General features: G+C 38.3%; 1 protein-coding gene across 6 annotated transcripts in view; it reads right to left on the bottom strand.

Moving 5' to 3' along the window:
- Htr7 (5-hydroxytryptamine receptor 7) overlaps nt 1–22,447 on the bottom strand; it is a 57,281-nt gene extending 34,834 nt beyond the window's left edge. For 5 of the 6 annotated variants that reach the window (XR_013434426.1, XM_021731952.3, XM_021731950.3 and 2 more), the window contains exon 1: nt 21,602–22,447. Coding sequence is in view for 4 of the 6 variants with exons in the window: in XM_021731952.3 (XP_021587627.1) it covers nt 21,602–22,140 (539 nt within the window). In the remaining 2 variants the exon portion in view is untranslated. The remainder of the gene's footprint in view (nt 1–21,601) is intronic. The other variant, XM_040272951.2, reaches the window with a different exon arrangement.
- Nucleotides 22,448–26,295: the final 3,848 nt, after the last annotated feature.

The following is a 26,295-nucleotide window of genomic DNA, read 5'->3' as shown; positions in this document are numbered from 1 at the left end:
AACAAACAAATAAATAAATAAATAAAACAAAGATCTTGTGTCCATCTACAACTAAAATATTTTTGAAAAAAAAAACCATAATGAGATATCATTTCACAACCATCAAGATAATCTGTAACTTACTTTTACCATGATGTGCTGCCTCATCGCTGACCAGGGACTGAAACCTCCAAAATAACCCTTCCTTCTTTTTAGGTTGATTGTCTTAAGTATTTTATTACAGTAACAAAAAGCTGACCAACATTAGAATAGAGATGTAAAAATCTATAATAACATGCCGACAGAATTTAAAATAAGCTAAAAGAATCACTAATAATGACCATTGATTAATCTAAGGAATGCAAGAAAAGTTTAATGTTAGGAAATCACTTATGTAATAGAAGCATATACCAATATGTCTAACAAAAATCATATGCACTATACACAGTAAAAATAAATTTAATAATAGTAACCAATTTTTTTAAAAAAGCTCTTCTAAATAGTAATAAAATCTGCTTGAAATGACAGACCATTGTATAATGTGCTCCAACCCTTGTACACCAATTCCTTGATGTGCAAAGATAGTTGTTTTAATTCATAACAGTAATAGAAAGCAAAAATGGACCAAAAAGTGGGCTGGGATGTAGCTCAGGGGCAAAGCGTCTGCCTTGCATTTGCAAAGTCCTGGGTTCGACCCCGAGTTCCAAAAAAGACAAAAAAAAAAAAAAAAGAACCTCATCAAAAAAATAAGATTTAAAAAAAGAATGGACCAAAAATCATAAGGAATTCCTTAAAAGTCAACAGTAGACTGGATCAGATTGAAAAAGGAACACAGCTAAAAATGCTCAGATAAAATGACTGCAAAAGACCAGGAAGATCTCTAGGGGTACTCCACACTTGCAACTGGTTGATAAAGGCACCCCAGGAAATCAACAGTGTTATGTGGATGAGGGCAGTTATTACAGCAGCAAAGAGATAAGAAATTCTGCCACACTCCACTCTTCTCTACTCCCCAGGGCACTAACAAAACCCCCAGCTGGAGATGCATCTTACCCTCTCTTATATTCACTGGAGACTGTTGCTTAAGGAAAACCCCATTAACAGAAAAATGAGATGGGCCCCAACCATATAATAAAACCAGTATCACCAAAATGAGATAGAAAACACAACAGCAAGACCACACACCAGAGAAAGAAGGATGATTACAGCAAATAGGGAGAGACTTTACAATCAGTTTAGTTTTTCAAAAATATAATTAGTATCTTCAGATAAACCATACAGACTATTGTATTCATTAAAAAATGAAAGTGGATAAAAAATTGTACTGAAATCAGTAGGAAATGTGATTACTTAGAATGAATCAAATGGTTTCTAAATTTATCTGGAAAAATACTTAGATGACATTATCCAAGAAATTTTGAAAAAGGAAATGAAATGTTCTTATCAGATATTAGAGAAATTAAAACAGCAAGGTGTTGGCATAAGAAATGATAGCATAATAATCTTAGTATATAGTAAACCTAAATACAATATGACAACAAAAATCATTAGAGAACTAAATGTAAAAAATCTCCAAAGCAAATTTCCCAATCAGTGGATGTTTATGCAGCAAAAATTTTGATTTGCACTTTTGAGTGAAACTCTCCAAAAGTAATTTGCTGCTTTCTTGCATTCTGAAACAGTTTCTACAAAACAAAACCCCATATTCCCCTGATGACTCAGTGTCATTATTACAAACATCAGGTACAGCACTATGACACAGTTATACCCACAGGAACAGCAATCTAGGATTATTTTCCCCATACTGGGTCTAAATTTCTAGGATTTTTTTCATACTTATGTGTTCTTCTACAGCTTTTTATAGCTTTTTATCTTAAACACACTGAATTTTTAGAGCTGGAAGGGACCTCAGAGATTAATCTGTTCAACCCACTCATTTTAGAAAGGAGGAAACTACCTTCCTCCTCCACTATGAAACTCTGGCTCCAACTTTTTGCTGTTTTAATGTGCCTGCCATGAGCAACTCATATCCCTTTTCTAATTTTCTGCTTCTAATCTGACAACTGGGAAGCCAGATAAGCAACCTTGTTAGAATTGTACCAAAAATAATGATAATCTAAATGAAAAACTACACTAAGAAAACAGAGTAGGAGTTTTAATGTTGTTCTCTGGGGTCATGCATTATAGTAACTTGAAATCTCCTTCTCCTCTCTTCCTGTTTTGTAAAGGTGTTTACAACATTGAAGGTTTCCACATGAACAACTTTGACACAAAGAGTGCCAATGCTCTGAGAATGAGAAACTTGTCCCCTTATGGATCATATGTTTCAGGACTCGGAACCTCAATTTTTCTACCTGTAAAAAGGATATGAATTTTACCTGGGAAGATAGTTAATGGATTAAATGAGGACACAAGCTTTACACAATGCTCAAAGCATGATTTGTTTTCTCTCTACTTTTGCTCAAACAACAGAAGCCATGTTAGAACCTCAAATTGGCCCCTCAAATGCTTAGTCTGATACCAGGTTTCTATTTCTGGGAACCCTCCCCCCAGTCCTAACTGTCCTCTTGGTTCCTGAGATGGCTTCAACTCAGCATTATTCCTCCAAGCATATCCCAGACACAAAACCCCAAGTACCATCCCAGACTACAGGCCAGGATCCTCATTTAAAATGGCACCAACTAGCTTCCTGCAACACTCAGGAGGGGCACAATTCCGGCAGCATTGATCACATAAGCTAAAATGTTTAGCCCAGGGATTTCATTCTTTTTTAAAAATGAGTACCCCTTTCAAATGTCAAAACATTTTTCAAACCCACACTTAGTAGTAATTATACTTTTAGTATCAGTTGATTGAAAAAATACAGAATGACAAAAAGCTAATATGATAGCTTAAATGTTCTTAAGTAAATTTACATTTTATTAATCATAACCACACTGACATTTATCAGGAAGGAAAATATATTTTTTTTAAAAAGAGATATACTTTCAAGCTGCTTCTGCATTCTGGGAAAGTGCAAAATTCACCTCAGAATAAGTCATTCCTTTGTTTGGGAAGACGTAAACCTTAGGCTGTGAAAGAGAAGTTCCAGGCTAGTCTGATGAGGGGTTGGGCGAAGAGAACTACATTGTTTTGCATAATGAAAGATCTGCAAAAAATGTGAAGGTTGGATTATGCAATCTCAAAAATTATCAATCAAGGTTCCAGGAAGAAATAGATTGCACATACAAATTGGAATAATTCAGGGAAACCACTCATGGAGATTTGGGAATCCATGGAGGAGAGAATGCAGCAACAAGAGAACATCCCAGACCCATAAGGAGGAGAGAAGGGGTCACATACAGGACCCAGAAGGAAGGAATCATACCACAAGAGAGCCACAATAAGACAGCAGTGACTTCTAGTCAAGGGGCACAGCAAGTGCAAGTTGGCTCTACAGGCAGGCAGTTGGGGGTGACCGCTCCTTCACCCTCATTTATCCTTCCCTGGCTCACTTATCCTTCTCCATTGGCTGAATCCAACCAGCCATTTTTCCAGGGAGTAACTAGCATGGATAATAATGAATAGACACGGTTGAAGGGACAACTTGACCTCAGGCATGTCAAGAGTGGAACTTCTGGACAAGTATGAATATATGTGGACCCACATGTACACCAAGGATAGCTCCCCTCCACACCCCACCCCTGCTCACTGTAAAGGATGTTTCAAGCTAAGAGAGATGACTAAGATGTTCCTGCCCCCAAGGACTTCATGTCTATAGCTGGTCCTCCATAACTACATAACCTATTTGATTTTCATCTTTAAAGAGGATATACGATTTACCATAAACAGACAGTAATGTCCATTATCTTCTCTGGTAAAGATTAAGGGGTAAGACATCATCTCTGAAACTTCCGGGTTTGATTCAAGATTCCAGGTTCCCTTGGACAACTGATTATTCTCTAAGCCTTTCCTTATTTGTAAGATAGAGACATGGGAAGGACAGGCCCTAACCCATGGGGTTGTTGTGAAAATTAAATAAGACATTCAGCATGTAGCTGAAGGTTCGACTAATAAATGGTAACATTTATTATTAATCCTCCAAGTTTATCAAAGACAGAGCTCTATCTGCCATGTGCTTATTCCAGGCAACAGGTGAGGGAAAGGACAAAAAAGAAGAACACATCCACCAATCATCTTGAAGGAAGTCCCCAGAAAGCCAAAACACAGTGTCACTAACATCTCTTGGGCCCAAATTTAGTACTATGACCACACTTAGCTAGAAATGAATCTAGGAACTGCTCTCTTTATTCAGAGCAGCCATATCTCCAGGCAAAAACAGGGATTCCCATAGGAAGAAGATGGAGGTTGGGATTAAGCAACCATCAGTATCTATTGCAAGGGGTAGAGACCCATTGACTCCCTTCTCTGAGGCTATTCTCTCACTCAGAAGGCTAGCCTGCTTCCTTTGTCTGAGATTACTAGGCAGATTCACTACCTCCATGTGCTCTTCCCTTTCTGGGCTGCTCTCCAGCCTTTTCATCATCAGTCAATTTCTTTTAAGATCTAAGACTTAGCTCCAAAATGGCCCATGTTTAAGCTTTTGCTATCTTCTTTAAATAAGTACATATATGTATATAAGAAACCTGGTGATTGAATAGTTTTAGCACAGTTCCATCCAAACAAACTGTATGTCCTTAAACAAGTCACTTCTTCTCTCTGAGTCTTTAGTTTCCCCCATATCAAGTAGAGTGAATAATGTACACCTCACAATTCCACAGGGAGGCTCAAAGGAGATTTCTGCAAGTGAAAGTGGTCTGTGAACAATAAAGCAATAAACATCTATTAGCTGTTACCATTTCTCCCCTGAGGTGTTTCTTCTTTTTAGTTAACAGAAGAAGAAAACTGAAGTTGTTTGTGGGAAGTGTTGTCTCCTGGAAAGAACAAAGCAGAAATGCCTGTTTCTTCTCTTCATTCTTACCTTCTCAAGGCAAAGCTGTAAGAGGATTCTGTCCATTCTTAAAACCTAAATATAAGCTCCAAAAGAACTTCAGACATGATGAGCACAGATGACTTCCTTCGAAGAGAAAGGTGATTTGGAGAAGTCAGAATGCCCCTACAACTGCTCATCATGGCAGAATGAAAACCAACAGCAGAACTCATACCATCAAAGGGAATGAGTCATAGTACCTGGTGAGGAAGCAAGACTTCAGCCAGACATCAGTCAGAAGAACTAAATATTATGGCTCTTGAAAATAAGCCAGATGAGTTCCTGTAACTGTGAATAACCCAAAGAGGACCCCTGCCCTCATACATGAAGCTAAACACAAACATTTGCTGATAGCATTAAAAAATAACTGTATCTGCTCAGATTCATCACGCATCTACTACAGATCCAAATATACACTTCACAAGATGTCATCAAATAACTACTTTTGTCTCTTTTATTATAAAACAAAATGCATATGCTGGGAAGTGCCTATAATATTCATGGATGTGTTAACAATAGTTTTAAAGCAAACCCTCATGTAATTACCATTCTTGTCAAGAAACAGGGCATTATACCACCTCAGAGACATGCCTCTCTGATCACAATTTCCTTCCCACCTAGAAGTTATTGCTATCCTAGTTCTCAAGATATATATTTCCTTCATCTCATTTACATTATTTTGGGGGTACATCCCTAAACAATGTTGTTTGTTTATTCCAAATTCTATATAAATGGGATCACATGTATGTATTTTTAATACTTTGTTTCTTATGCTCAGCATTATGTTTGTGACCCCAAAATATTGACTTAAGATATGATGCAATATCTGAAATCGAATCTAAATTATACATCAATTTGTGTTTTAATAAGCTCTCCAGGTAGTTCCATTGCATGCTCAAGTTTGATAATTATTTCTGGATAGTATTATGTAAATATACCACAATTTATTTATCCCTTATACTATTGATATACATATGTATCACTTCAAATTTTAGAGATTCAAGTTGATTTTTTTTTCATCAAGAACAGAAATTCATTTTCTTTCAGTCTTAAGAGTCTGGGAACCCAAGTTCAAGAGCTCCTTGTCCTTGTGAGGGCTGCTTACCACCATGATGGTGCCTTGATGCTGCACTCACTGAAAGAGAGGACCACTGTGTCCTCACAGGCAGCAAGTGAAAGGGCCATTGGTGAATTCACTCCATCAAGCCATTTTATAATCACTCACAAGGGCCCCATCCTTGTGACTTAACCACCTCCCACAGACCCCACTCAGTACTATTACTTATTCCATTGGCAATTGTTTGAACATGAAGTTTGGAGGAGACAAAGCATTCAAACCATAACATAAAGGATGGTGGGGAGAGCCACTGGGGGGGGGGGGAATGGAAGGAAGAACTGGCAAAGTCACCATGGGCTGCTATGCAGTTAAAGGAGGTTGTGAGAATGTCCAAAACAGGACTGCCCTAGTAGCCCTGCTCTGCGGTCACTGGCTAAGAGTAGTCTTTGAGAAGTGTGGACTGGTACAAATACAATGGGAAAAAGTTCTCAGGAGCAAAGAGACCTTATTTTCCCACAAAGCCAGGGAACCCCAAACCCCACCCCTTCACCTGACTCCTCTATCCTTCAAATATTTACTTGATCTCTGACAATCTCTTGGAGATACTAGGGTCACATTCAAGTTGTCTGGAGTACTCTGGGTCCTTTCTACCTTCATAATATACCCATGAACAAATGGTACATTGGCTAAAGTTTTGTAATGAAGCAAAGTTATTCCCTTGAGGGTGTCCCCTAGTGTATGGTGAGATATGCATATTTCACCATACACCATAGGACCCCTAGGTCACAGGTCAAGTTGAAGCCATGCCCACAATACTTGCACAAAAAGCACTTCTCAACTAAGGGACTTCAAGGGCTTTTGTGGGATGACTTATTGCTAAACATTTGCTCACACTCCAGGCACCCAAAAGAACTCTCTCCTAAGTGTGTGCCTTCATGCACAATGTGGTTTGAATTACTGGTATAGGGTTTCCCAGACTTTACACACACAATATTTCTCCCCAGAGTGTTTCCTCTGGTGTCTAAGGAGATTTTTCTTTACACCAAACCTTGGCTCACACTGTCTGCACACAAAAGGTTCCTCCCCTGAGTGTGTCCTCTGGTGGAACAAAAGGGTTGACTTTTTTTAAAATTCTGATTTGTTATATATGTCAGAGGAATGCATTGCAATTCATTATACACATATAGAGCCCAATTTTTCATATCTCTGATTGTATACAAAGTATATTTACATCATTTGTGTCTTCATACACGTAATTTGGATAATGATGCCCATCTCATTCCAAGCGGGTTGTCTTTTGAATAAAGCCTTGTCCATATTCCTTTCATGCATAAGCCTTCTCCCCTGAGTGCCCTCTGGTGGAAGCCTTGTCCATACTCTTTACACAAAAAGTTTTCTCTCCTTAGTGTGCCCTCTGGTGTCTGAGATTTGATTTCAAGCTAAAACTCTCCTCACGTTGCCTGCACACAAAGCTTCTCACCTAATTATGTCCTTTGGGGTGTGACAAAGTGTGATTTTGGCATCCTAAGCACTCCTAGCATCCTAAGTGTGTTCTCCTATGCAAGGTGAAATTTGAATTATTGGTACAGGCTCACTCACACTCCTTGCACACAAAGGGCTTCTCCACAACCTTTGCCTTCAAGTGCTTATTGTAGTATGACTTATCCCTAAACCTTCCTCCACACACCTGACATCCATAAGGCTTCTCTCCTGAGTGGTCTATCATGCACAGCAAGGTCTGATCTCCTGGTACAGGCCTGCCCACAATCCTTGCACACAAAGGGCTTCTCCCTTGCATGTGTCATCTGGTGTGCAACAAGGTGTGACTTATTGTCAAAGCCTTGCCCACACTCTGTGCACTCACAGGTCTTCTCTCCTGTGTGTCTCCTATGGTACAAAGGTAATGCTGACTCATGGATAAAACCCTGTGGACAAATCCTGTAAATAATATGTTTCTGCCTGAAATGGGCTTTCATGTATGAGAGTAGCTTTATCTTCAGGACGAAGTGTTGTCCAACCTCTACACAATCCAATGTTCCCCATCTTGAATTTTCTATTCCTTTAACTCTCTTTCCTCTTTCCATAAGACTTTCCCTTTGTATTTGGCTGGGCTCTATTTTTGTCATTCTGTGCCTTCTCCTTAAGCTTACTGATTATCTTAGGGGTGGGCTAAAAAAATACCCTTGAATTCTGCCTCTCCTTTCTAAAAGGGCATTGACAGCCCCTTTTCTCTTGCCTTTTTGCTGTTTCACTCTGGTGCCGCAGTCTCGCTGGGCACATATCATGAGCCACTGAAGCAGGAACAAACTTTATTTCTAAACTCCACCAGCACGCTCCACACACGCTCCCGGGAACTCCTCCCCAACACCATGCGGCTCCTCCAGGAACCAGCAGCTGGAAATATCCTCCGGAAATCCCTCCTCCTGAATTTCCCCAACCAATGGGAACCCTCTGAGAATCCCTGGGAATCCCCATGAGAACTCCAAAGTAGCAGCCAAGGCGGATAGTAATGCTTCGCCTGTCAACCAATACTGTTGGCAAAATGCCAGGGGCCATTCCAACTCCGCTGTGGCTCTCAGCATCTCCCCTCTCTGTTTAATTAAACAACAAGCAATGTGGCTTAGGGACTGTGCCTGTTAGGTTGCCCAATACAACATATGGTCCTTACCCATCATCGAATGAGCTGACCTCAAGGTGTCAGCCTCCTGTCTTAGGTTGGTACCACTGCAATTAGATCATACCTATCACTGACTATCGGTCCAGCATACAGCCATACTTGTGGATAGGCCTTTGCACCAGTGTATGGGGGGGTGAGGTTCTTTGCCTCACCTCTGTTGGCCCCCAAATTTGGCCTTGGTGCCAGTGGGGGGTGAGGTTCTTTGCCTCACCTCTGTTGGCCCCCAAATTTGGCCTTGGTGCCAGTGGGGGGTGAGGTTCTTTGCCTCACCTCTGTTGGCCCCCAAATTTTAGACCATCACTAGCAGAAGGGAAGAGGATACAGAAATGCCACAAAACCAAGCCAATTGACGGCTCCTTTGAAAAATTGTACCACCGGTGACACCATCAGCAAAGATACTCCAGCATTACCACAATTTGCTGCACCAACAGATAGTTCACAATATATACAAGTGATACCTAGTCCAGGCAAGTTCTGCAAGCAGTTCATAGCGGAGGAATTTATCAATATGTCCATTTCCTCCCAAAGTAAATCGACTCCTTGATTGAGCATTACTTGTTGAGTTATTATTCATTGATGCATCAGTTTATACAGTTTACAGCGATAGCCATCAAAGAAGCTGTAGTTTGGTTTTATCTTTGTCTTCACCGGCACTAGGATGAAGATAGGAATTCTGGCAATGATGCTAAAAAAAAAAAATATGTAACATTCTAACAGGCACTAAGAAAACAATTTTCTGAAAAATTTACATTATCCTGAACAGAATTATTAAATATAATGAAAAGGAAAGGTGAAAGTAAACAAACAGATCTGTTAACCTCCTTATTTGTTCACATATTTAAAAAATCCTGAACAGCTGTTTACCCAATTTAAATTAAACCATTAAAATCACATGAATAAAAAAAATTCGGATCCATTTCTTCATGAGCGCTCCTCATATATGATATATGGACATATGCACATACAGACATACAACACAAAACAGAAGTTTGCACACAAACATACAACACATAAGACAATAGTAAAGGCCTTGTAGCTTTACATAGGTGAAATCTCCATTGCAATATTTAAGAACTCCACAGTCAAAAAATAAAACTGATCAGAAAAACATTAACCTAGGTCTGTATGAACTCAAAAAATAAAATAGAACTTTATGATGTGGAAAAATGCAATAATAAAATAGATATTGAAAAAAAGCATCCTGGTTAATCACTGTAGCAGATGTAAGAATAGCCAAGCTGGAGTTCTGGATATCAGCTGTTAAGGATTTGAGTCAAATCATCTTCTTTTTGGTCTTCAGAAATCACTTTGGTTAGTCTCTCTGGAATCCAAATCGGCTGCTGTTCTCCCTGTGGAAACACACAAACAGAACCCCGACTCCAGACAATCACTGGGTCAGGACCTTTCCATTGTCCTGTTAGAATATCCTTCCAAAGTACCTTAGGCTTATGTACATTTTTTGGACACATATCCTTTCTGCAGCACTAAGCCCTAATGAATCCAAATTTAAAAAGTTTAGAGTAAAAAGGGTTATTTTAAGTTTATCTTTGGGGGATACATACCCCTTTCCAATTCCCTCTTTTTGCTTTAATAAGTACATTTTAATAGTTTGATGAGATCTTTCAACTATGCCTTGTCCCTGTGGATTGTATTGGATTCCTGTTATGTGAGTAATGCCAAGTGATGAGCAAAATTGTTTAAAAGAGGTAGAGGTATAGCCAGGACCATTATCTGTTTTTAACTATTTTGGAACGCCCACAGTGGCAAAATTTTGTAAGCAATGAGCTATAATATCTTTAGTTTTTTCTCCGGCATGAAGGGAGCCCATCAAAAATCCGGAAGAAGTATCAACTGTAACATGAAAATATTTTAATTTTCCAAATTCTGGCAAGTGTGTGACGTCCATCTGCCAAATATGGTTAGGTATCAGTCCTCTAGGATTGACTCTAAGATTAACTTGTGATAAAAAGGTCACACAATTTTGACATTGTTTTATTATTTGTCTAGCTTATTCCTTAGTTATTTAAAAATGCTTTTGTAAAGTATTAGCATTGACATGGAAACTTTTATGAAAATGTGTAGCTTCTTCTAGTGTAGAGAAAATATGTATGTCATGTGTAGATTTATCTGCTAAATCATTGCCCAAACTAAGGACTCCAAGCAATCCTGTATGTGCTCTCATATGTCATATAAAGAATGGATCTTTTCTGTCCCAGATTAAACTTTGTATAGTGGGGATAAAAAAGAGAAAACAGTAGAGGAAGGGGAAATCCTACCAGCATCTTCAAGGGATACTATAGCATTAACTATACACTATCAGAAAATAAATTAAATACAGAATCTTTAAACATCACAAAAGCTTGTAAAACTGCATTAAGCTCTACCTTTTGAGCTGATTGTTTGGGTACTAAAAATGTAAAAGTTTGATCAGGGGTAACTACTGCTGCTGTACCATTATTTGACCCATCAGTGAATACATTTGGAGCATTCATGATAGGGGTTTTTCTTGTCATTTTTGGAAAAACTATAGGATGCAAAGACCAAAAAGACATCAAAGGATTAGATGGTAAGTGATTATCAAAAGAAACATTAGATTTGCACATGATTATTGCCCAAGTATTTAACTCATTAGCTAACTCATCAATTTGATCCATAGTATATGGAATAATAATTTTATTGGGAGAAATTCCAAACACTCCCTTTGCTGCTTTTATTCCTTTGAGTATTAATTGCCTACAGCCTCAGGATACCTAGTAAGAATAGTGTTAGGAGAATAAGATAAATGTATCCACAATAATGGACCTTCTTGCCAAAATACTCCCGTAGGAATATTTTTTGTTGGTATTACAATAAATAATAAAGGCAAACATATCAATTCTATCCAAATGCATATTTTCCATATATGTTTCAATGATTTTTAATTCCTTTCTTGCTTCAGGTGTGAAGATTTGAGGTGAATTTGGATCTGATGGACCTTTTAGGATATCAAATAAAGGTCCCAACTCTCCTGTTGGTATGCCTAGATAAGGCCGTATCAAATTTATATCTCCTAATAACCTTTGAAAGTCGTTAAGTGATTTGAGTTGATCTACTCGTATTTGAATTTTTGGTGGACAGACCATGGTTGAGGATAATAGAACTCCTAAATAATTAATTGGAAAATTTAATTGTACTTTATCTATCGCTATTTCTAGATTATAATTTTTTAATAAATTTGTAAGTGTGGCATAACATTCTAGCAATGTGTTTTTATCTTTGTGTATTAATAATACATCATCCATATACTGAAATATTTGTAGTTCAGGATTTTGATTTCTAAGTGGCTGGATTACTTTATTAACATAGATTTGACACATAGTTGGACTGTTAGCCATCCCTTGAGGGAGTACTTTCCATTCATATCTCTGATCAGGACCTTCATGATTCAGTGCAGGGATAGTAAATGCAAAATGTGGACTATCCTCAGGATGAATTGGAATTGAAAAAAAACAATCTTTAATATCTATAGCTAAAACGTACCAGATTTTTGGCAAAGCAGACATTTGAGGAATCCCTGATTAAGCAGGTCCCATAACAACCATCTCATTATTAATGGCTCTTAAATCTTGCAATAATCTCCATTTACCAGATTTCTTTCTAATGACAAAAATGGGAGTATTATAGGGACATACGGAAGGTTGTATATGTCCCTCTGCTAATTGTTGTTTGACCAGGTTATGGGCTGTTTGTATCTTTTCTTTAGTCAGGGGCCACCGAGGAACCCATACTGGTCTATCTGATTTCCAAGTAATTTTTATTGCCTCAGTGACCCCTTTTGAAAACCGAATCCATGTCTATTTATTCCTTGATCTATTTGAATTGCTGTTACTATACCTTGTTCTTGTTCTCCTAATCGTTTTTCTTTCCTGAAACCTTGTCTAGCCCTAATAGTGGGCGCATTTGGATTGATGTTATTTGTTAATGTCAAACCTAATTGATCTAGGACATCTCATCCCCATAAATTTATAGGAAGATGATCCAATACATATGGCTATATAGTTCCTTCACATCCTTCAGGATCCTTCCAATCTAATATCATTGCACTTCTATGGGGATTAGTTGCCACTCCTAGGCCTCAAAGCGTTTGAGTGGCTTGTTGTAACGGCCAATGTTTTGGCCATTCTTGACGAGATATGATGATAAGGTCTGCACCTGTATCCAGTAGCCCATTAAATTCATGTCCTTGAATATTTAGTTGAGCATTGGGCGAGAATCTAAATTTAAAGACAGCATAGCCCAATCTACACCTGTGGAGCCTAATCCCCTGGAACCTCTTTCTACAGTACAACTGGAAAATTTATCATGTAGGCTGGGTATTATTAATAACTGTGCTATTCTATCTCCTGGTGAAATTACTGATATACCCTTTGGAGAACTAGCTATAATTTTTATTTCACCTTCATAATTGGGATCAATTACCCCCCAGGACTTATCATAAGTCCTTTTAGAGTAGAAGAACCGCATCCTAACAATAAGCCTACTGTTCCTTGGGGAAGAGGTCCTTTTACTCCTATGGGAATGATTTGAACTCCCATCTCTGGAGTTAGTACTGCTCCGGCGGAGGTGCAGATGTCCAACCCTGCGGTCCCTCTGGCTCGTCTGATGAGAGAACTGATGGATAATGTGTTCTGGGTACTACCCTGATGGTGTTGCTGGGTTCCTCCATGGTGTTTCTGGGTTCCTCCAGTGCCCCGTGTTTGCGGTCATGGGCCCGGGAGCATTGGGCCCCCTGTCCGTGTTTTGGCAGTGGAGCCAGATGCCTTCTCCATGATATCGTGGATAAACACCTGGTCCTTGTCCGTTTTTTGATAATGGAGTACCCTCTATGGTGGTTTGAGAATGGCATTCATTAGCCCAATGTCTCCCTTTATGGCATCGTGGGCAAATACCCAGTATTCTACTCCTTTGATACCTAGCTTTGTTAAACCCTCCTCTTGTAGGGCAATTCCTTGTAAAATGTCCTGTTTGTTCACAATTGTAGCATGTTTTTGGCCTGGCATCTAAAGCCTGTTGTACTGCAGCTACCAAGACTTGCCCTTGTTCATTAATGTCTCTACATAATTTAATATATGTGTTTAAATCTCCATGTTTCCATGGTCTAATGACCTGTCTGCACCAACAATTTGCTTGGTCATAAGCCAGTTGTTTAATTAATGGCATTGCTTATTCTGTATCCCCCAAAACTCTGGTAGCTGTTTGAATAAGCCTATCTACAAATTCAGGGTAAGGTTCATTAGCTCCCTGTATTACCTTAGATAATTGACCTTGTAAATCTCCATGTCCTTGTAAAGTCTTCCATGCTCTAACTGCATCTGCAGCAATTTGTGCATATATAGCAGGATCATATTCAATTTGTTGCCATTGACCCTCATAAGGTCCTTTTCCTAACAACATATCTAGATTTCTTTGAGGGTAACCAGCTGCTGCATTTTGCCTAGCTGTCTCCGTGCAAAATTCCTCATTGGCAACCTTCCATAACAAATATTGTCCTCCATTTAGCACAGATTTACACATGCTAGCCCAATCTGCTGGCGTCATGTCCAAGTTGGTAATGGATTCGACCATGCTTACAGTGAAGGGTGCTTGAGGACCATAGATTGTTACAGCGTCTTTTAACTGCTTCACTGTTTTTAAATCTAAAGCATGGTGAATTCGCTGCCCTCCTGCCTGCTCAAGTACAGGGCATGCTAATCTTTGAGATCCTATCTCAGGATCCTATCTATCAACTACGGGGGTTGAGGGCCACTCATCTGTCTCTATAGGTGGAGCTGTTAGTTGAATTACACCCTCTGGTGATAGAATGGTGTTAGTAGCAGCCTCCTGTTGTAGCTTTTTCCCTAATAGCTGTTTCTCCTCTAAGCTTTCTTCCTTTAAATTTTGTTCCTCTATCTGACTAGCTGGAGAGACCTTCTCTTTTACTTGATCTAAAATGTCATTCTCCATGGTCTGAATCTCTAACAATTTACTTAACACTCTTGCAGTTTGTTTTTTACTAATTTCTAATCCACTATAAAGATAACACAACCCAATAAGATAACAAAAAACAAAACCAAAACAGAATGAAACAAAAACGGAACAAAAAATCGTTGTATCAATTTTCCTATTTTCTTGACATGTGCATTTGTGGTCTATTTCTATCTCTTCCTCAGGGGAGAACAACTTCAAACCTTGAGCCAACCATTTTTCCCAGTTTGCCTGAGAAAGTTCTAGGGATAGGCAGCTTGAAACAAAAACAAAACAAATCAAAACAAGAACACATTGTTTTTTGAAATGGTCACCCATTCTCTCGTCTTCCCTTAGGGGCGAGCAATTTCACTTACCCTCAAGCTTCAGGCGTTCCCCGTATGGGCCACCAAATGCCGCAGTCTGGCTGGGCACAAATCACAAGCCACTGAAGCAGGAACAAACTTTATTTCTGAACTCCACCAGCACGCTCCACACACGCTCCTGGGAACTCCTCCCCAACGCCACGCGGCTCCTCCAGGAACCAGCAGCTGGAAATATCCTCTGGAAATCCCTCCTCCTGCACTTCCCCAACCAATGGGAACTCTCCGGGAATCCCCAGGAATCCCCATGAGAACTCCAAAGTAGTAGCCAAGGAGGATAGTAATGCTTCGCCTGTCAACCAATACTGTTGGCAAAATGCCAGGGGCCATTCCAACTCGGCTGTGGCTCTCAGCACTCTGGCAGCTTTTGGTCTTTTGATTTTTGATTTCTAGAATTGTAAAATTCAATTACTGAAATGAAGAACGCAGTAGGTAAAGTTAAACAACAGATTAGACATGGCAGAATAATAAAGTATGAAATATATAAAGCATAAAAGGTATAAATATGTATATTTGAAGATAGAGAAAAGAGAGACAAATGAAGCAGTGTCTGAAATGACAAGAACGAACTAATAAAAGTTAGCAATTCATAAATACAAAAATTACTAAGAACCTCAAGCAGGGTTATCAATAAATAAGCAAACAATAATCAATACTTCCAGACTCAGGGACATCAAAGAAATATGATAAAAAAAATAAACACCAAGAGAAAGCCCTAAAAACAATCAGAGGCAAAAAGGTAAGTTACTTTCAAAAGAGTAATAATAATGTTAGCTGATGGCTGATATTTCAACCAACACTATGGATATCTGAAGACAACAGAAAAAATGTTTTATGGTGCTGCAGGAAAACTACAAATATAGAATTCTATGCTCCACAAAAATATTTTTAAATGAAAGATAAACCAAGGCATTTTCAGTTGAGTTTTGTGCAGGGTGAGAGATGGTGGTTTAATTTCATCTACTACATATGGATTGCCAATTTTCCCAGTATCATTTGTTGAAGAAACTATTTTTTCTCCAAGATATGTTTTTGGTGCTTTTGTCTAGAGAGAATTGTTTTCATGTGGGTTTATCTCTGTGTCTTCTATTCTAGTCCATTGGTCTTCATGTCTATTTTGGTGCCAGTACAATGCTGTTTTTGTTGCTATAGATCAGTAGTATAATTTAAGGTCTGATAATAATCTGATGCTTCTTGCTTCACTCTTCTTGCTAAGGATTGCTTTGGCTATTCTGAGACTCTTATTTTACCAAATGAATTTCATGACTGCTCTTTCTATTTCTATGAAGAACATCATTGGAATTTTAATAGGAATTGTATTAAATCTGTATAGCACTTTTAGTAGTATGGCCATTTTGACAATATTAATTCTGCCTATCCAAGAAAATGGGAGGATATTTCCATCTTCTAATTCTTCTTCAATTTCTTTTTTTTTTTGAACCAGCATGGAAATGTTTTATTACATAAATTTAGAATATATATATATATATAAAAATATTATTATTATTATTATATTATACCAGTATCCAGATTAAATACCTGCTTATTACATGCAATTTTTATTTTTTCTATACTTCTACCTCAACATAACAGTCCTGCTCCTCATTAATATTTTGGTGAGGTCATATGCCTTGAATGTCACAGATATTAATTATACAGTTTTGATAAATAGAATGTAAAAATCTTTACTGCTTTTAAGCACAGAATATTTAAAGCATCTCAAAAATCTATTTTCTTTTACATTCAACTTTCTGTTCACAGAAGCATGTTACTGCAATGGATATTTAACTATAATTTTATTTTGCCTGACATCATGCATTATAATTGTAAATACAGCTGCTGAATTATACAGAATCTATGTGAGTCAGTCAGGGTGTGTGCTTCAAGAACATTTGAGTTATTTTTTATATTGGACCATTAGCACTACTGGGCCTATCAATACTCTTAACAAATAACTATATCACTCAGATTCTTTCCCAGCATTTCAATGACACATTATTTCATTGTTACTGGTTGCTATGATGATTATAATTTTCTTTTTTTTTATTAGTTGCTCATGACAATACAATGATCTTGACATATCATACATTTGAATCAAATGGGGTATAATTTCTCATTTCTTTAGTGTTCTGCAATTTACTTTGTAGAGGTCATTCGCCTCTTTTGTTAGATTGATTCCCAAGTATTCTAAATTTTTAAGGCATTTTCAGAAAAGCAAAAATTGAGAAAATTTGTCACCAGCAAACTGTCACTAAAAAAATGCTAATGGAAGTCTAACTGGACAGAAGAAAATGATCATAGATGAAAGCATGGTAATGTAGAAAATTCAAAGAAGTTGGAAATGTACACATGTTGTAAATATTAATTAATCATTGCTTTAATCAAAAATTTTAAAAAATTATATTTTTTAATCTATAGACTTAAATTTCAGGAAAATGATAATGCAAAAGATATGAATTAAAATCCTCAACAGTACCTTATTATTCAGCTTTATATTTACCTAAAAGAAATTACAGCATGTCTACAGAATTACTTGTACAAAAAAATACATGTTTAGAGCAGCATTATAAGTAATAATCAAAAACTAGAAACTCAAATTTCTATCTAGAGGTGAGCTGATAAACAAATTATAGCACATTCATACAACAGAATACTATTCAGCTGTAAAATGAATGAACCACTGACAGGCTAAAAACTGTGGATGAGTCTCACAAACATTATATTGAGCAAATGAAGCAAAATTCAAAAAAGTACATATTATATAATTCCACTTATATTAAGTTTTGGCAAGTAAAACTTTATTATGATGCTAAAAGTCAGGACAATAGTTATATCTGGGGACATCAGAAATTAAAAAGGGAGAGGGGACCTGTGGAAGGTTGACAATGTTCTTTTTCATTGACAGATGTGTTCACAAGGATGTGTTCACGTTGTGGAAATTCATCAAGCACCCACACTTAAGATTGTACATTTTTCAAATGAGAAATTATATCCCATCTGATTCAAATGTATGCTATGACAAGATCATGGTACTGTCATGTGTAACTAATTAAAACAAATAAATAAAAATATATTAAAAATAAAAAATAATAAAAGCATAGAGTCAGAGAAGAAAAGAAAAAGAAGATTGTACATTTTTCTATGTATATATTTCAAAATAAAGTTGAAAGTTATATTTTAGACATACAAAAACTATACCAAGAATAAAGCCATATCTAGCATCAAGATTTAAAAGATTACCAATACCATTTACATGATTGTAATTATATGATTGATTACATTTTCACCCACCCCACCAGCAATAACCACATTCCTAAATGTGATGTCCATCAAACTCCACATTATTTTATACTTTTACTCCTTATCCAAGCTTCCCTGAAAAATATATAAAACTGTTTTTGCATGTTTTAAAACTATATATAAAAGGCAATCTGGTTTCCACTTTTAAAAGATGATTCCAGGAGGAGCACAAGAAAACTTTCTAGGGTAACAAAAATAGTCTATACTTGATAAGCAGTATTAATTTTGTGGATTGAATTGGACAATTAAGATCTGTCCATTCGGTTATATCTAAACTTTACATCACTTAAGATTTCAAAAAAATAGAACATTCTACCTTCTAAAAGGAAACAGATGGGGGATGGACAAAAGTGGAACTAGGAAAATACTTCAAATACTGCAATAAATGTGGTGAACATCAAACTCATCTGTCTAAAGAGTAAGCAAGGAAAGATATGTTGTAGGCACAATTCTTTGAGAAGCTTCAACTGTGAAGCTGCGCAGTAATTAGAGGAACAGGTAAAACAAAATCTTAAAGACAGAAGCCTGAGTTGACCTAGTAGAAATGAGAAGCTAAGACAGGAATGAGCTAATCAATACAGGAACAAAGTCTTTGAGAGGGACAGGGGATGCACTGTAAAATTCAGGTGGTTTGTTTTTTGCTAGGACACAATGTCTTCTTGCCTTTTAACTGCAAAGAAACAAAAAGAAGAGAACAGATTCAGGTAAGACTGTTCATTAGTGGTGGGAAAACAAGAAAGTTCCCTTCTCATGTCTGCTACTTCTTCAAAGAACAGGAATCATTATTTGAAAGGGGGGGGTGTGGTGAGCATTTGGAAGAAAATTCTGAGAAGGCATCCCACATATCTCCTTGTTGACATGTGATCTTAGCCAAAAGCCTGAGAAACATTTCTCCTAGTCTAATTAGATACTCAAAGAAACATCAGAGGTTTCACTTCAGCCAGGTTAAATGACCAACAGGTATCCAAATTCTCACAATATAATTAATTATGTAAGTTAAAAAGCAAGGATATTGTTATTCATCTCTGTACTGCACAAAGTATAGTACAACCTATATTAGGTACTCAAGAGGGAATGAATAAAGATAATTTTTCATATTTTCATAGCACACTTTATATATTTTGCCACACATGAGAACTGAAGAAAACATTCTTTTCAGAAATAATTCAGCCTAGATGTCAAATGCATTTTCCTTTTTCTCATGTTTAATATTGTGTGTTATTAGGAGAAAATCAATTTGTTTCTTCCACTTTTATCAATTCTTCATTTTATCTAAAGAAATGATACACTAATCTTCTAAAATTAGTTTTAAGCAAAATTCACCAATAGGGCAACTCATAGGGGGAAAAAAGAGATTCTCTATGCCTATATTATCATAATTTGCAACTATCATAATGAAGAAATTAGAAATTCTTGCCAAGAAGAATTAACCTCTTCTCTGTATTCATGACATTCCTGTTGGTGCTAAATCACACACAAAGAGTGAAGAAGGGTTTTAGCTCCTGTACAGGAATCACAGTATGATCTCAGCCAAACCCGAACGTGTCCTCAGGAACAGAAGCACTGGCTGTATTAGGAAACAAGTTAGTACAATGTACTATTTTTCTATCATTTATCAATTATGAAATGAAAAAAAAGGGTTATAAATGTATTACTAGCAGTATAAATTGTCATTTATTTTATTACACTAAAGTCCATTTACCCGGGCTCCATTCATGGAAGAACCAATGTTTTGGGTGGCTGAATAGTCGGATTTCTGCTCTTTTAATTCATACATATATTTATTATGTGTATTAAACATACTCTTCTAATTTTTGTTGCCACAGCCAGACTGTAAATGCATATGTTTTTGTCATTCTTAACTACAGTAATTCATAACTTCAGCTGCCAAGTTTGGTGCCAGTACTCTCACACATACAGTTCCCGCTCCACACTTAAAATAATTCCTCGTTTGCTGTCAGAAGCTCCTGCCACAATATATAAAATGACAGAATCATTTAAAAAAAAAACTAAATCACTAAACGCAACCACAATGTGTTCCTTTTTTTCTTTCTCTCTTTCTTTCCTTTTTTTTTTTAAACAATATCCCCTTTCTTATCATTCTCTTTATTTATGAATTGAAAAATCTGGTCAAGTAGCAAAATGGAACATGTCAAATATAAACAAAACACAGAGTATTTTCAAGAAGGAAAAGAAAGAAAATCTCAGTTACATGCTAGACCATCCTTTGAGGCACTGTCATTTTAAATGCGGAAACATCAATTATTTTTCCTGTTTCCTATATTTAAAGGTTCTATAGGACCACTAATAAAATAAATAATGTTTTATTTCTCTGTATCATTAAACACAACACCAGCAGAATTCTGAGTGTGAATACTAAGATTTAATATTTCAGTTTCAAATAAAACAGAGTTGTTCTGTGATGGAACAGCATGGAAATTACTTCAAGCCGTCAATTGCATAATATTTCTAGGGCTAAAGATTAGCTGCATTTCAAAATCCTTAATCTTGAAATCTGAGGAAACTCTGGACATCTCCTAGACTAATATGACACCCAAAACAGCAATTTTTCTCCAGCATCCTTAACAGATGGTCAGCCACTGTTTCAGAACTCCACTGGGGGAGTTATAATGAAAGTCCAGAACAAACCTTTCATATACAGAGTAAGATTCCAGTCAGTGAGCTTGCAGGAAAACAACATTGCCACACACTGAAAACAGACTTTAACAAGAACGAGATTCAGAATTAGCAATCCTAAAAGTGTAGCCTTTGAGATATGTAACACCCCATTCTGGGACCAGCCAAGGTCCTTTCATTGGCCCAAACAGTAGCTCCCACAATAAGGAAGCAGGGTGGCTTCCTTTTGGACTTATTCCTTAATGCAAGAAATGATTCTACTGCTCACAGAATGGGTTTGCCAAGTCAGAGAGCATCAAATCCCTTCCTTCTGAAAATCAAGCCAAGGGACCCCCTGGTGAAGCTGCTAATGCTTAAAATACTCTTAAACTTTGGTCTTAAATTTCGTCACTACTATAAACTAGAATATTTCGTGCTTTTCTTTTAAAAGTGTATATAGGGTATGCTGTCACTGAAATTGTTTGATTGGTATAGGGTTGATACGTGTGGGGCTGTATTTTAAGCTCAGCCCTTAATACCACGATGAGGTCTGGCTTGCTTCTCCCAGGAAAGCGCACGCGGCTTAGCTGACAGCACATCAACTGTCAGACTCCAGGACCAGGAGGCCCAGCGCTTACCTGTCGATGCTGATCACGCACAGAGTCATAATTGAGGCCGTGCAGCACATGACGTCCATGGCAATGAAGACGTTGCAAAAGAAGTGGCCAAATATCCACTTGCCCCCGATGAGGTCGGTGACACTGACAAAGGGCATCACCGCCACGGCCACCGAGAGGTCGGCCAGTGCAAGGGACACTATCAGGTAGTTGGAGGGCTGGCGGAGCTTCTTGACGAAGCACACGGAGATTACCACCAGGCAGTTGCCCGCGATCGTCAGAAGCGTGATGAGTGCCAGGATGGCACCGATCACAACTTTCTCAGTTCTGCCATAGTTGATCTGTTCCCCGCAGCCCAGGGCAAGATCCGGGGTTGTGTTCCAAGTGGGCGATGGAGTAGGGGTCACATCAGAGATGGTGCCCGACAGGCTCGGCGCCCAGGTACTCGTAACCGGATCGGGTTCACCATCGGGGTTCGCCTCGGGCGCCCCTTCCCCCTCCGGCAGGAGGAGAGAACGGAGGTGCCCGTAAAGGTCCATGAGGGTGCTGCTGTTACTCATGGCTGTGCCGCTGTACTAACTAGGAACTTCGCGCCCTAAATAAGCTGCCTGACTCGGGTTCAACTCACCGGTTCCGCTCCAGCCATGAAGCCCACGGTGGTCTCTGGGGACGCTTGCCTCGGGCTCTCGGACCGCACGTCCGAAGCCCCCAGCCGCTGCGGGAAACGCGGGGTGCAGCAGCGCGGGGACTCCCTGGGGGAGGCGCCGCGGCACCCGACGGACCCGGGCACGCGAGGGCTCGCGGGCCGGGCTCTGCTGTGTTGCGCCCAGTCCGCCGCAACTCAGCTCTGGCGAAGAGTGCCGAGTGGCTGTGTTGAGGAGGGCGCCCCGCCCCTCGCGCCCGCCGCCGCTCCCCTGCGGCAGCCGCGCCGTCCCCCCACCCCCTCGCCGCCGCTGCCGACGTCTCCACCTCCTCCTGCGCCCCTCGCATTCCCGGACGGCCCCCGCCCCCCTCCCGGGCTGGACTGCCGAGGCTCCCGCGCCTCCCCACTGTGCAGGCGGACGGTGGGGAGGTCCTGCACGCGCCTCCCGGGAGCCGGAGCGCGTTAGCTCCGGGATCTCGCCTTCCGACTGCGGATCTTACCCGCTCCAAAAGACCCCAACCTCTTCACAGTGGCAAAGGACAATTTTGGTGGGGGATTGATTGACTGATTGATTGATTGATTTAGCACTCAGGAGGGTATCAGTAGACGTTCAGACTCATTGTGAAGTAAAGAACCTTGTTGGGAAATATTTTTCCCCCTTAGTTAAAAAATCTTTTCCATCACTATACCAAGCAACGAAAAGATACTTCTGTTTCCCATTTTGACCACTTATGGGAGAAAACGAAGATGGAAAAAGAGAAGCAGCCAAATGGGGTGGAAGTAGAAGCTCAGAAGACGAAGAAAGAGAAATAAATGAATAAATGAATGAATAAAATAAAGGAGAGGGAGGGATGCTTTGAGGCCCTTGCATCAGAAGGAGTTGAGGGTTCTGAACATGAGCCTCCGCGGGGGTTATACTCTCTCTGACTAACCTTCCAGGCATCTAGAGACAGGGCTCAGCCCTGAAAATAGAGCCCGCCGGTTGATGAGTGCCTGTTGCCTAGTTATTCAGACTTCAAAGCCTAATAATTTGAAATAAGGGTTAATTTTCCTATGACAATCTAGAAATCATGTACACAAGCGAAGAAATGACCAGTTATAATGTTCTGCAGAAGAATCCTGGAGATGTAAGTTGTTTTAATACCTATTGCCTAAAATCCACTTTGGTATTCAAACCCTGTCAGTGTCTGATTTTTATTATTTGTGAGACTTGCTTCGTTCCATTTTGTTTAAAGATTTTATTGGAAGATAGCAGTGATTTCTTTAATTTAAGACTCCAAAAATAAATCTGTCTTTTATTTTCTAGTTAGGCTCTAGTGGATTATATATAAGAAGAAAAGGAACAAACACCTCAAAATGTATTGATTTGAGTACCGAATAATACTCTCATTTGTCAAGGTGGGTAGTAGCCCTATTTTTGCAGATAAAGAAACAGTTGCAATAGCAATCAACTGGAAATAACAATTATGTTTCACACCAGGCTTATGTCATTATTATGTCTATATTCTTCCCTGTATACGTTGAAAAAAAATAAGAATCCAATATTCACAGCTCCTTTACTACTATCATTAATTAAAAGGCTCTCCCCCCCCCCTGGAATAAGCAAAATGGTCCATTGAGTCCGAGGAAAAGTGGAAGTTAATGTCCAGGCCACAAAGCAATATGATTTAATATTTAAGGAAATACTTTTAAAAGCTCTCTTTAGTTTTCCTTTATGTGAAAAGCATGGAAAAGTATACATGAGATTTTAGGATTTTTATAAGGACCCAGTTGTTTGTTAGTGAAGGCTAGAGGAAACCAGAAAGAATTCCAAATTGTTCCATCAGGATTTCAGAATAATACAATGAAAAATGAAATCTAAAGATATTCAGAAAGTATTCAACCTTACTTGTGTATTTAATCTCAAGCAGGAGAAAAATAATCTGTATATGGAGGACATCATTATTCACCATTCTATACAGAAGAGGAAATAGAGGCAGGGAGAAGTTAAAATTTGTCCAAGACTAAATGTGACTACATTGAAATGTCTCAATGTTTGCTTCTGAGATTTAGAGTTATCTTCAGGCCTCTTAAAGTGATACATTGCCCAAGGTTCTTTTGACTTTTCTCATTCTAACTTTTTAAACTCATTTTAACTCATTTTGACTTTTCTCATTTTTTTTCTCTTGAGTACCCTAATCAGTTCAGCATATACATTCTATCTTGGCTCTTTGAAATAATGTTCCTCATTAATTAATTATACAATGATTTTAAAAATTAATAGTTTTATTTTTACTCCAATCTATAGTCAATATAACTTTCTATCTATACTCTTATCAATGCTTACCCACTTCAATTTCTTAGCAGCTCTCAGTTCTTGCTTTTGTTTTGATTTAGTCCATTCAGGCTGCTGTAACATAAGACCATAACAACCTTTAAACTGTGTGACATATAAACACACCAAATCATCAAGAAATACTATTTTCAAAATTACTTTCTCTTCCATTGTCAATATAGCACTGGATCCAAACTCCCCTTTTACAGAATAACTCACCTCTATTTCATTATCCCTAGAATAGCTAAGTGTATTTCATAAGAGTTGCTAGGTTTTTAATTTATAAGCTGTCACAATGCATAAACATAGTTATTGAAAATCTTGGCTTCTACAGCATTACCTTGCTTATGTTGACTTTAGATTTCATCTATCATTATATTATTCTGAAATCCTGAAAGAACAATTTGGAATTCTTTGTTTCCTTCTAGCCTTCACTAACAAACAATTGGGTCCTTATAAAAATCATAAAATCTCATGTATACCTTTCTATGCTTTTCACACAAAGGAAAACTAAAGATAGAGCTTCACAAGATATTCATAAAGTATCAAAACATTCATCTAAATTTGCTGATCCCTTTGCCCTTGTTTCCTGGTGTTTTAAAATCCTTATCAGGGTGTTGCTCCCTCCACTCCTTCCCCTGCCTCCCTGCTCTTCCACCATTATGCTAGAGGTAATAAATGAAGTGTGTTGACATCTAAATCAAATCATGACTTTAGTTTTTATACATTTTCTTTCTTTCATTAAAAAACTACTGATTTAAAAAGTATCTAACCTCATCTAGATTCTTGTTGCCTATAATGGCATTCTAATAAAATTGTCAGTGAGGGCACCTGAGAATATAGCTTTCTAATGTTTCCAACTAGCAATCTTCTGCTCTCAAAACTGCTCTGGGGGAGTGCAAAAAAGAAGCACAGTCCTACAACATGAATTATCATCTTTTCATAAGCCCTTCTTCCCTCTAGGTATTCATATAGCTCATCTAAATCCATATGTTTAATCATATCTATGCAAACCCACACATGCCCATGCATGGGATGTAAGCTTAGGATAGTAGATTTACCCATAAACCAGCATGCTCTGACAATCTAGATTTGCTTAAGGAGCTTAAGTAAAATAAAGGTTCCTATACCACAGGGTTCATTGGCAACTCTCTAGTCAGTCAGGCATGTGGATGTCCTTCCTATTTGCTGGGGTTCAAATAACTTCACATACCCAGTGCAGCTGACTTTCTACAGGGCTATTCTTTCAATTCTCCAAATGTTTTCAGTCCCTCATTTATATACTCCATTCTCTTACTCCACTAATCATCTGGGTGTCCTCTGACTGCTGCTCATCAGGATGACAAAAGACTAGAAAAATGCTGCAAGGCAGGGTAGACTATACTTATAATTCCACCTACTTAGTAGGCTGAGGCAGGAGGATTGCAAGTTTGAAGCCGACTTAGGGAGACCCTGCTCAAAATAGAAAGCCAAAGAGCTTGGGATGTAGCTTACTGGTAGAGCACTTGCCCAGCATATGTGAGGCCCTAGGCTAGATGCTCAGTAACACATACGCGTGCGTGCGCGCGCGCACACACACACACACACACACACACACACACACACAAATTCTTAGATAGATATTGTACAGATTGAATATTTTTTATCCAAATACTTGGGACCAAAAGTGTTTACTATTTCAATTTCAGATTTTTCCAGATTCTGGAATATTTCCATATACATAATGAGAAACTATACTATCTGTTCTTTAAGTCATTT

Source organism: Ictidomys tridecemlineatus, chromosome 1 (genome assembly GCF_052094955.1).
Source record: "Ictidomys tridecemlineatus isolate mIctTri1 chromosome 1, mIctTri1.hap1, whole genome shotgun sequence".
NCBI lineage: Eukaryota > Metazoa > Chordata > Mammalia > Rodentia > Sciuridae > Ictidomys > Ictidomys tridecemlineatus.
This window is presented reverse-complemented; position numbering and strand designations above follow the sequence as displayed.